Genomic DNA, 13,030 nt, shown 5'->3' with positions numbered 1-13,030 from the left:
TCATCGCAGCACGGCATACGTCTCAATGTCCCTTCGTATGAAGGACATTGACATGTTTCTTTACCCTCTTCGACCAGAAATAACTCGTCCGTGCAGCACTTCATTGCTACGGAATACTTGTTGGAACAACTCCAGCAAACGAAAGTTTTCGACTGAGCCGAAACCACAGCTTCAGCTTGGCAGCCAGGGCATGTCAGAGAAAATCTGGTCGCACATAGGCTAATAGATTTGCTGTTAGGAAGCTCGTCTGGGCTTCGTTGCAGCCTTTTCCTTGACTAGTTGTTGGTAAGCTTCGGTGTGCTTGACTTGATGTTGGCGTTGTTTTCAGAGTTGAAGTCCGGTGAGTTCTTATCAGTATCGTTTAGAATGCTGCTCACGGCTGTTGTAGAGTGTGGATTGTTATCAGCGTTGTTGACGCCAGCGCTAGATTGGGGGGCATCTGCGTTATCGTTTGTCTCTCCGTGTGCGTTGGCTTGCTTGTGCTCTTCTTGTCTTTTTACTAGCCGAGGAAAATCTTTTTGATGTTTGGGACAGTTTGCTTGTTTGTGACCGTTCTCGTCACAATACTTGCAAGTGAACACTTGCCCATGATATGTTACGTAAAATTCACAGTCCGCCATCCTAATATAACTTGGTAAAGGGTTTTCTTCCACGTCCGTTGAATTCATTGTCAAGATTCTCATTCCGGTTAGCAACCCAACCTTGTCCTTCCTGTGTGTCACCTTTTCAACTTTTCCATATTTTGCCGATATTTCCTCTGCTATGAGTTCACTGGGGAAAGGGATAGGCACCCAGCCAACTGCGATGTTAATCTTGTCATTTTCGTATAGTTTAACAAATTTCACTTATTCTGCTGTGCATAGCTTTGTGTAAAGTTCCAAAACATTTTGTCTATTGGTGCAAGTTATGTCGACGTTTTGGCCTCGCATTTCTGCAATCCCAACTAATTTCTTCAGCGGATAATCGATACTTTTAATAAGATTCAGAATTTCGTCTCTTTTCAATAAATTAACTGTCCTCATACTTAAGCAATTCGGCCTCTTAAAGCTGGCCGCATTTTTATTCACTGCCTGAGCGTAACTTGCTCTTGGAAATGATGTGTTGCTGTTTTCGCTTTGGCGCTGTATGCCACTTTTGAATGCGCCGTTTAGTGATATTTCACATCCGCTAAGCTAAAAGCCGACCTAGTTCCCTTAGCCTCGAGCTTTTTCCGTCATCCAAGATTTACAGTTCACATGAAACGATATGAGTAATCGCCAGTTCAAACATCCGCAATCCGCATCTTTTGAGAAGTAGGCCGCTGTAAAATGTTACCATATTAGGACGATATTTTATTTCCGTGCCGCCATTTTTTCATGCAAATTCTCAATTTGTATAAGCGAGAGCGTTATATGAATATACTCCGGTGTCAGTCAATACACAGAACGGTTGTGGCTGGGTGGCCGGCTTGCTTTCTTGCTTGCTTGCTCACTTCTATAGCCAACAAAACTCGACTGAATCTATGACAGAATAAGGCAGTAGCTCAATGAACAATTTTCTACAACTTCTCTACCTTGAAGGAGAGAGGTTGATTCATCGGGCAAAATACTTTAATGATTCTCATAATTAACCCACTTGCTTCAATATCATACGTGTTTTACGTAGTTTTATTGAAATTTTTCACGTACAAGGGGGTCTTAAAGTTAAATACTTTAACGAGTTGTAGCCTCTTTTAAACAGTTGTGCACAATACTTGTAGCATTGGGACATACGATAAAGTTCAAAGTAGACTACTAACTCTATGTTACGTCGCAATGCTGCAAATTACAGAACTGGCGAAGTTCTAAATTTGATGGCCAAGCCTTCAACATTTTGCATTTTGTTGTTGAAATAAAATTGTAATATATTTGGCGGACCGGCAGGAAAGTTGACGCGGACCGGCACCGGCGGTTGAGAAAAGTTTCTAACTGAGCTTACTAAAATAGAACGCAATACGCAAAAACTCTTTTAAAAAGCGAAAACTAAATGATTTAAAACACCATAAACTTGGTAATTTGTGACGTAACAATGGGCAGTTTTGCAAACAATGAACAGTATTTGCACTTGCGAGTTACTCTCCATCAATATTTTAGCTATTTATTAAAAAGTAGAAAAAATTACAAATTTTGATATTATAAACATCGTTTTCGATATTGTGAATATATTTTACTACGGTTAAATCCCGGGGATATAAGCAGATTTGGTAATTTCTCCTTGACGATTTTTTCTCCTTGACGGTAATTTCTCCTTGACGATTTCAACACGAAATTCCTGACATATCAGGGCCATTTTTTAGAAACGTAAATCCGGGACGCCTATTACAAAACTAAAAATAAACTTAATGTATACCGGTACCTAATACAAAATAATTTAATGCAACTAATTAACTTAACGGGGTTGCGGTTGTTTTATGTTTTGTCAGGTGGTATTTTCAGGGCCTTATTTTTAAGGGCGGTTTGTCTAAGTTGGCCTAATATAAATTGTAACTGAAAGTAATGTTCCGTTTTGTGAATAAAAAGGTCCGGATAAATACTTTCTACAATTTAAGTAGGATGCGGCCCACGTGAAAGCAGCAAACGTGTAGAGGTCCCACCGTCTGTATTTGTTATTTACTGTGTTCGTTGTGCGTGTGCTAAATGCCCATTTAAGTCGTTCTGGTATATTTCCTTTCCCTGCACCCTGCTCGTTAACTGGCCAGTTTTAATCCTCTCAGTTTTTTTTTAAAAGCTTTGAATCCAACGTTAGTCGTGTCCTTTCTACTGCCAAACAGTCAACAATGCACGCCTTATTGGCAACACGTGTTTTTACTGAGCTGTAAGCTATTTTATTGAAAGCGAAATATGCTAAATTATGTGAATGTACAATAAATCTATAAGCGACCTGACAGTATGCTCCTTAAATTACAATGGCAGTTTGTTTTAGTTTCGATTTAGTGCAGTCAGATAGCACGGTGGTCATGTCCCACCTGTTGAAATATACATTGGAGACCCCGACTGAGATATGAACATGCAAATAAACCCTTCTGAATTAAATTTAATGCATACTGTCAGGTTGCATAGAAAGTATGAATTAATTTGGTTTGCTAGCGCAGTTTCTCGTTTGTAAGTATTTTTAAGCTACGCCGATCAGTTATGATTTGTTGAAACGTTTGTTGACAAGTTTATGCCAGCGTTATTGCTTGTTAATTTGATGTTTGATTAGATGTAATGCAGAGAAAAATCGTTTGACGCTTTAAATTGTTAGTAACGCAAATCTGTTATAGTTATTGTTGCGAAATTATGGCCTTATTTGGTAAAGTTTTAAAGCTGAAAATATTACGATCGAGGTTGAACACCTCTCGTGATAACTAGGCCTAATCTCAAAACCAATATATTTCCTTTCCCTGCATCCTGCTCGTTAACTGGCCAGTTTTAATCCTCAACGTATTCGCTTTGAATGCAACGTTAGTCGTGTCCTTTCTACTGCCAAACAGTCAACAATGCACGCCTTATTGGCAACACGTGTTTTTACTGAGCTGTAAGCTATTTTATTGAAAGCGAACAAACGTAAGCCGTAATCGTTAGTCAAAAAGTAGCCTCAGAAGGGCTAGATATCAGTTGTTAACACACATATGTGTGTGCACGTCTCATTGAATAATGATATAGTACTGTGGATCCCCTTCATTATGAAGTTGCTTGAACCAACAGATTGAGAAAGCATTGGCGTATGGTTGTTACTCGACTCGTTCCTCTGAGCCTGTATAGCTCAGTTGGTAGAGCGACGGTCCCGCTTGATCGGAGGTCGTGAGTTCGAACCTCACTGCAGGCTAGTTGTTTTTTTTAGCCTGCTCTCCTTGCATCATTGATCGACAGATTCGGTGAGTATGCAATGGCTTTCGGTGTAAGTTTTATCGTATTCTGTGTAATCGTCGATCTACATGCGAGGCGAAGACTCTTCGTCTTTTAAAGTGAGTACATGGTACAATAACTCTGTATTGCACGCTATTAAATCAGATTTTAACCCCTTATTATTCCGAGTGTCGTTTATTTAAAAAATGAGAATCCCTCAGAATAAACTAAACAACCTAACCGTACAAACAGTTCCCCAATACAAATGTAAACTTGTGCGGGGTTCGTATTTGATCGCAAGTCGTCATTTAAAAACTGAAAACAATATTTCACCATGTTTTTTTTTATTTGAATTTACAGTTTTTAAACCACGAGTAATTTCTTTTGGTAAGGAATCTGATCAACTAAGAAGTTATCAAAAAGATATGGAATGAGATTCGGCAGTAAATAACTTTCAAATAACGTTATTATCTTACGCTCTGGTTAAAGGAATTCGGATCCCCCTCACCCTCAGTAGAAACATTTTAGTTCCTGAACGCAGACCTTTTTACAATATATTTTAATGGGCTTTTATCTGGATGCTGTAAAACTTATACAGCTGTATCTATATTATTGTTTATCGTTACACGATTGTCAAAATTCCCATTGTTTTCTCACAGTAGTTTGAAAGTGGGGTCCTTATCCCTACCAACAAAAAGTAAATGGAAAGCAATCAAAATTTTAAACTTTTAATTAACGTGGTGAATGTACTCTGTGTTCTGTTCACCAAAAATAAAAAGCCAAGACCACTGGTCTAAGCTTATACAAGATAAAAATTGTAAGTTCACAAAAGCTGTGTTTTTGTTTTTAACAAATTATATAGAGGAAAGATTATTTCTGGATGAAGAAATATCAATTTCATCCTCTTGGGGCTGTACAGGCATTGAATGCATTTGTCCAACATCAGTTTCAATATCATTAATCCAGTTTGATGACTGGTTGATTCCTCCTTCAGTGCTGGGTATTTGTTGGGCAGTTGGGAAGGCAGGAACAAATGAGCCACTTAAGGAAGCAGTTTGCTGAAATATAACACAACTCAAATAGTAATAAAAATGATACATTGACTCAAAAATGTAAAAATTAACTGACAAAACCCTAGCAGGCATTACACTTTAAATTAAACTACATTATTTTGTTATAAATTTCATCCTGTTCTTAGAAAAATCCTACATTTGGTCTTGGTAGCTGTTCTCTTAAAAGTTGTAGTTCTGTTTTTGTTTCTCTCAATTCATCTTGTAGTTTAGCAGAGTCAATTGCATACTGACGTGCCTGCAAAAAAACAACAGATTTTATAAACCAGTGGTTCACCATATTTTTGTTGTCTCCCTTTTCAGTTTTCGGAAACGTGGTGACCCCCAAATGTTATTGTATTAGGCCTTCACATTTCCAGGAGAATTGCTTTAATATTTGGCAAGGATGTCTGGATTTACGCTAAAAAATATTTAGCACAAACTAACTTCAAACCTCCATTGGCGTCATTACAACGTTTTTATTCCTAATAAAGAAAAAATGATTATACGCTTTTGATGCAACAATATCAAAATTAAGTTATATAATTGTTAGAATGGTGCAAGCTTTTGCTCTTTCTCACTGACAATTTTTTTATTTTGTTTTTAGTTATTACTCCTATCAAATAGTACACACTACACAGGACCACTGGACCACCCCTTGCAATCCCCTTGTGGGTCGCAATCCCCTGGTTGGGAACCATTGCTTTAACTTGACATTCATTGAAATGTAATTCTACCAATTATGCAAAATTGTTTTTCACCAAAAGTCTTTGAAGCTTCTTTGTCGTTAATTAATTATTTTATGTGCAGCTTAGGCTATGTATTAATAAAGTCTCATTGTAAAACCAATTTTTTAAACTTTGATTGTGTTGATATTATTATTGTGTTGATAATCGCATTTATAGTATACTGTTTTGTTTTCAAATTACATTTAAAACATGTTGAGTTATAAAATTATATATCTTTGAAATTTGATAAATTTTCCTCTAAAATCTTTGAATGTCTTGCATTTTTTAAGAGTGTGTGGCAACCCTATACATGAGGATTGTAGAACTATTGTATTGTGAAAGAAGAGTAATGTAATATGGCTTGACACTAAAACATAAATTCGGTATTAAATTAAGAGAAAGTTAAATACAATTAAAAGCTTGCTTGCATCAAAAAAAATTAATAATACTTACCTCCTCCCTTAAAGTATTAATTGTATTTTGTTGGTCATCTGGCAGTCTTTGTATAGGGTATTGTTGTGCTCTAGTTGCCACTACCAATGCAGACCTTAGTTCTTCACATTGTAAATCAATTTGCTGCTCGTGGAGTTGCATCTCATTGATTTTACTATTTAGCTCATCAGCTTTTTTCTCTGTGTCCTGGCGCAACTTTTTTTCTGCATTTAGGTTACGTTGGCCTTCAGTGGCGTTAATTTCAGCAAGTTCCTTAAATCGGTCAGCCTCACTGCGGAGTTTTTTTAAAATTTTGTCAATATATTCCTGTTGGGCGGGGGAGAATTGCAAAGAACCTGATGCAGAACTGGATATGAGTGCTTGATTTTCTGATTTTAGGTTATCATTTTCATGCTTTAGATTTTCAGCTTCTTCCTGAATCAACTTGACAAAATTTTCCCGCTGTTGATCATATTGCTGCCATTGCAGATTCATGTCACGCATTTTTTTCATATTAAAATGCATACTTTTTATTTCATCATTTAATTTATTTATTTCATGCTTGTAACTTTGTGTCATTGGGTCAACTGGCAAACTCATTGGGCCATCAAGAGAAAATGTTTGTGAATAACTAACACCTGAATTTACTAAACTTTGAGAAGGAGATGTCATTCCAGCATCTGAGGGTTGTTTAACATTTGATGTCATGCTTTTCAATTTTTCTTTTAATTCTTCAACAATTTGATGCAAATTAGCAATTGTTTCATCTTTTTCTCTCAATGTTTGCTGTGAGTTAAAAATTTCCTTTTTAAGATCTTTGTTTGAATTTACTACAGATTCATACTGGTTTAACTTTTCATGATTTAATTCCAGTTTGTAACAAACTCTTTGAAGTTCCAATATTTTTTCATCTTTTTGTTTCAACACATCATTAAGATGTTGCAAAATATCAATGCTTTGCTGTGCGAAAGTACTGTCAATACTGACATTAGGTGACCTATGTTCCATAGTTAACTTTTGTAAATTTGTTTCACCTTTTCCCAATGCTACTGATGTTGTTTCACCCTGTTCTTTGTCAGAATTCAAGTAAGTTAAAATCTGAGAAGATCCAACGCTTACCTCTTTTGATAGAATTGGTACATGCTGCCCATTCTCTGAATCCATTTTAACAACAAAAATTTTATGTGATGGTTATACACCACAATGCCTAACAGTAAATATATATATATCTACATAATAAAAGAGAAAGTTTGTGAGATGTGTGTGTGGCAACATGTTCGCCCAGTCATTTTACAATATATTTGTGTTACATCACAATGGAAATGTTACGTCACACTCAATCCGATTTACAACATGGTACAATGTTACCAAAAGGTTATTACCACAGAACATGTGTTTGCATCAGGTGAACCCTACAATTACATATTTGAATTCAAGAAAAAAGTTACAGTAAGCAAGATCATACCTTATCTATGTAACTGCAAAGAATTTTGGCTTCTCGCCGATCTTATTCACTTTGTGAAAAAAAACAATTTCTACCAAAATACTGGTTACAGAAATTTTCTTTGCAATAAGGTCATGGAAAAATCAAGTAACACCTATTTAACTCTGAAACAATTTAAACATAGGCTTTATCTTCTATGCTTTAGCCACATTTTTCATGTGTTTTCAGTTCAGCTATTTATTAGTGCAGATAATGTAGCACAGGCAACTAAAACTGAAAAATTGTGTGACAACCTGAGCTCCGATTGCATTATCATACGCCTTCCACAAAGTATAAGGTGTACACAGTTCTGCTTGGCATGATGTATCACAACTTTTGTATGGTGTGTATAGCAATAGATAGATAAAGTGGCAAACACATTAGTTAATAACTATGTTGCCAACATACATGAATATAAATCAATAAAATAATAAATTTAGTATGCTTATAAAGTTATACAAATTTGTTCCCCCTGTACATACTTGATGTAATATGTGATGCAAAGTGTCTCACTACAGTATTAAAAACTAAGAAGTTGATTAAAAGCCATCATAGGTATGTGGCACAGCAACATAAGATAGAGATTTGTTAAACCCTTTTTCCTTGTCTTTGTGTGACTGTTAAACTTTCCTACAAAACAATCTCATTTACGAATTGGCCAACATATTTTACTGGTCAGTGCTGCAAATAACACACTATGCTTTTCCCACAATTTTAGATTACCACAAAACAAGCCTCAAATCTTATTTGCAAACAATGTACTACTTCAGTTTTTATTTGTCCTGTGTCTTTAATTTTAAAGCAATAATAAATAATTATTATCACTTGCTAGTGTTATAGTAAAAGTTGTGATACACAATTTAGATAATATTTATATCTGTACTCATTTTGTTACTGTAACTTGAGCGATGTCCTTAAAAATTAAGCACTAGCGGTTTTACATAATAATGTGGCCCAGTCTGCCGCAATTGCCCACTACTTGCTTACAACGTCAAAAAATAGTGATTGCTAGTTATTCTTTAGTTCTTTGTCTTGGGTTAAATTGTAGGACTCCAGCCATAAGATCGAAATAAGAACAACATTAACGTCGGAATAACACACAGTTCGGAATAAGACCAAAATAGGACTAATACCTAATCGTAGTATTGTCTAAATCGGAATAAGTCACAAACCTGTTGGAATAAGACCTAAATGACCACAATTTCATTTTCTAACCACCCATTACCCACCAATAACCCCAGAGAGGCACATTTCCATGACATTTTGCAGGTACAGAGCTGAACAAATCAGGAGTAACGGAGTGTGTCAAATGTGCAACCCATTTATATGGGGAAATAAGGTGAAATATTTGATTTTTGGGTTGCAGGTTGGGTCGCTGAAAAAAAATCAAGGGTACACTGGTTACTTTCCACAGTGGGTCAAGAGTGACAAAAAACAGCTGATTGCTTCCACCTATGCTAGGAAATTACCAAAAGTTTAATTAGTAAAGAACCAGTCTTCATTTCGGGGCACTTTTTCTGACATCAGGTTTGCAAAGCCAAATTTGAAGAAAGATTTATGCAAAACTGAGTTAGAGTTCCGAAAAACTTATCCGAACTCGAAATTTTTTCAAAAATAAAGTGTGCAATTTGCTAATCCAGGTGTCTAGACAAATTTGTTTAAAAAAATATAGTGTGCAATTTGTTCCTGTAACAAATTAATTTAATGTTCTTATTGAGATGACGACTTTGGTAGGTGACTACACAGTATTTTGATAACAACTAAGTAAAATGACATATTGCTAATAGCAGAACTTTTCTTTATTTTCAAAATTAAAAGTAACTGGTTATTGAGATTTAGATGTAAAACTGGTACTACCTAAAGGTGCTTTCCCTTAAATAGTTCCTTTTAAATTACTCCTATGCACTGATCTCTATGAAACCTGGATGGCGCAACAAGTTGCACGCATGGGCGATTTTTAAGACCAATCAGAAAGCGCTTTCGCCATCTTGTAAAGGACCAAAATGACGCAAAATTTCATTACGGCTTATGAAAGTGGTAGGCAGAGCTTTTTTAAGGTGTTTTGGGGGACCCAAACGGCCCCCCAAATTTCTCCAGCGGTTTCCCGAAATTTGGACTTGCAACTAAAGTAGAAAAGTAATGGTTGTTTCTCGCTATGTCTTGTCGATAATACGAATATAGCCTACGATCAATAGTTCACGTCCGGAAAAAAGAATAAGTGGAGGTACAGCTCACAGCTGAATCAAAGAGTTATTCACAAAAGAAGTGCACCTTCGATACTCGTCAATGTTTATTTCTGATTTATGGCGCATAATGATCAGTTGTTTGTTTGTGCAGCAAACTTGTTTGGCGGCCGTGTTGGGCAGACTGTTTGGTCGCTGTCACAATCATTTAAGCTGTGCCTTGTCGAATAATTCATTTTATGTTGCGTTGATTGTATGTAGTTTAAATGCCTAGGTTTGTACCGCATCTTTAGAGATTAATGTTTGTCCTAAAGTAGGCCTAACCTTTGAAATCAGAAATAACGTAATAATTGCTTTTCTTGAAAACCTAGATTCGGGTTAATTCCATTCCTTCTGGACCCTTCTCTGACTTAAACTGAATATTATGAAGCTTATGATGTCATAAACGTATTTTCTCAACCTGGCGTTTAGTTTTAACAATTGTTTGTGACGTAACTTAACCGAAGCTTCTCGTAGGTGGGAGAATATTTTTGGCATTATATAAGGCGGCATATTTTGAGTGTAAAAGAGAGGAAGGACAGAAATTAAGAAATACGTTGAAGTGCTGACAGTTGCAATCAAGTTTTTATGCGTTATTTGCAAGTGCTGTTGTAGATCATATCGCCCTTTTTGCCAGTTCTCTGAAGATTTTGATCAGCGATCTCAGAATTCAGTCGTTAATTGATCAGCGATCTCTTTCCTGGTAAAAGAAAAGGAAGACGTGACAGTCGCTATCTTGAGCATTTTTGAGATAGAAATATTGTTTTTGCGATAAAATTTAGAATAGGCTATTTCTTAAATACTCCTTGTATTTTTTAACTTAAAATTTTCTCTGATAAACCTAACAATCGAAGTATCAAGCAGTTCTTTTCTGGTAAACCGAAAACACGTACTGCTGCTCTAACCCCCGAAACCGCATCTGCCAACAGCACCACAAGTTCTGATTGTGTTTTACTGAATGACCGCAATTCTGCTGAAAATGTTCAAGAGCAGTCGACTCTTCCTGTTGCATCGTCGACGACTGTTCCAGCTGCACCATCCAACAATATGTTTCAATCGTGGATTAAACTGAAAGGTTTTGATGATTCTCTACGAATGAACGTGTTCACCCTCCATGCTGACGGAGGCATAATATGTTTGCTTTGCTTTAAGCATCCAGTAGCTATCACTGGGCGAGGCAAGTTTGCTGATGTTTACACCAGCGTACCCGGCAGACCTCAGCGCCCCTCTCGTCTGGATATGCATCTGAGCTCGGAGCAACACCAGCAAGCAGTTAAACTGGAACAGAACCAACGTGTCTCGCTATTTCACACAAAGTATCAAGATCGTGTATTAAATAAAACCAAAACAGTGGCTTAGAGAGTACACCTAATTTACTGGATACTGAAAGAGGAAGTAGCGAATCAAAAAGTTGCTTCCTTGCAAACACTGGTTGACCGCATTGGTCACACTCACAATGACCGGCTTCGTGACCTGCGACATACCAGTTCAACAGCAGTGACGGAGTTTATTTTGCTCATCTCCGACCATCTGACTGATCGCATCGTTGCTGATGTCAAGCAAAGCCTATGCTGGGCTACCATGGTTGACGAGACAACCGATATTGCTACTTTGCAGCAATATATTACATTTGTTCAGTACGTCAATAAAAAGGGACGCCAGGCAACTGCATTTTTGGATATCCGTCGGATAGACGCTCGCTGGGCAACTGCTGCCAACCTATTCCGACTCTGGAAAGAGGTCGCTACTGACTACAGTCTTGATGTGGGTAAACATGTCGCTATTGCATGCGATGGAGCTGCTGCAATGATAGGCCGCCGAAATTCCCTCTCACAGAAATTGACTGCACAAAATCCGATTACCTACACAGTGCACTGCCATGCGCATCGCTTAGCCTTGGCATGTACGGACACGGTAAAGGAGCTACAACACATCCAGGATTGCGAACGTGCATGGCTTAGTCCAGACGTGGAAGTACTTTTCAATTTCGCCGCTCAAGAAATGCAAACTGTTGATGTTGATTCGTCTGCGCGAAAATTAGTTAAAGCCTGTATTCTTCATTTAATTTGCTCCAAAGCTTTCTTTTCTCCCTTTACTTGCTGAAATGATGATAATTTGAGAACCTCGTCGAAATGAAAAATTAAAACTGCTATTTGACAAATCAAGGTTAGAAGAGTTTTGGTGTGTTGCTATGAAAGTGCAGGGCTAAACTGAATTTGTTTAGAGCTGATGCGGTTTTCTGCTATGATTTGAGTCCGGCTCCGTTTGTTAAAGGTTATTGAAGGTTGCGTGTTCGAACGGCTTAGCAAGGTATTAAACGTATCTGTGTTTATTGAATAACATCAGAACGGCAATCAACTTACAGGAATAGCTTAAGGTCCATGCACACTGCACAGTACTAACAGTACAGCGTAATAAAAGTCTGTCCATTACATTATTTTAGTTGGGTGGGTGTGTTGTCCAGTTCATTTCCAGCTACGATTCAACTGATTCAGTAAGATCCCATTCGTAAAGTCTCGTTTTGCTTTTGTACACATCGCCTGGCCATCGTTTAGCAGAAGCTTGTTAACGGAATGCAAATAACATCTTCGTGTTACTTTACGAGCAATGTTTATGGTGGCAGGTCTGCGATTGGGCCACGTCATTAAATAACAACAAATAATAATACGACCCCTACATATTATCTATCGCAGCCATTAAAGATTTGTGCTTAAAATTGTGAACAACATGAACACTGCAAAACAAAATCACGAGTTAAATTTGGCACATGTAGCAGCAAGTTGAAAAATCTTCCGTTGGTGTTTGCAACTTCACCAGGAACTGCTGTACATTTCGCTCTGTTGTTTGTCAAGTTCAGTCGTCCACAACCGTACAATGCAATGGAAACCTTTGGAAAACAAAACAAAAGAAAGGCAGTTATTTGTTCAATTGTTTGTTGTTGTTGTTAAATAGCACATTTCGTTTAAGTTGGTTTCAAACAAACGCAGTACCGGTACATGAAAACACGTTTCTAAATTGCTGCTTTTTCACTATTGCTTTTAACAAAGGCAGGTAATGGGCTTATCCCTAAATTCGTGCTTGGACTTGCACGGATTGAAGCATATGTGTTGCGCGTGGATAAATCATTATGCTTTTTACGAGGAATTTTACGTCTCGTGTTTTTGTAATCTACCTAACTAGACGCGTTGTGCGTACCGGTACTTTGATTCAGACTTTCCTAACTAAAACCCCAAAACGTACCAAATGTTTAAAAGAATTTGGAAATTTGTCA

The 13,030-nt window shown here is 37.2% G+C and overlaps 1 protein-coding gene, 1 non-coding gene and 1 pseudogene across 2 annotated transcripts; 1 reads left to right on the top strand and 2 right to left on the bottom strand.

The window, feature by feature from the left end:
* Positions 1-275: 275 nt before the first annotated feature.
* Positions 276-1,576, bottom strand: LOC146145096 (uncharacterized; annotated as a pseudogene).
* A 2,175-nt stretch (positions 1,577-3,751) lies between these two features.
* Trnaa-cgc (transfer RNA alanine (anticodon CGC)) lies at positions 3,752-3,825 on the top strand. Its single transcript has one exon. It is a non-coding gene; the product is annotated as a tRNA-Ala (tRNA).
* A 326-nt stretch (positions 3,826-4,151) lies between these two features.
* On the bottom strand, positions 4,152-7,270 carry LOC146145094 (uncharacterized). The gene is made up of 3 exons (XM_083390002.1): positions 6,076-7,270; positions 5,055-5,153; positions 4,152-4,903 (listed from the first exon to the last, which is right to left on the bottom strand). The coding sequence occupies exons 1-3, from the start codon at positions 7,216-7,218 to the stop codon at positions 4,700-4,702; spliced, it is 1,446 nt and encodes a 481-aa protein (XP_083246128.1). The 5' UTR covers positions 7,219-7,270; the 3' UTR covers positions 4,152-4,699.
* Between the last annotated feature and the right edge of the window lie 5,760 nt (positions 7,271-13,030).

This window comes from Ascidiella aspersa, chromosome 5, assembly GCF_963924565.1.
Source record: "Ascidiella aspersa chromosome 5, kaAscAspe10.2, whole genome shotgun sequence".
In the NCBI taxonomy this organism is placed as follows: domain Eukaryota; kingdom Metazoa; phylum Chordata; class Ascidiacea; order Phlebobranchia; family Ascidiidae; genus Ascidiella; species Ascidiella aspersa.
This window is presented reverse-complemented; position numbering and strand designations above follow the sequence as displayed.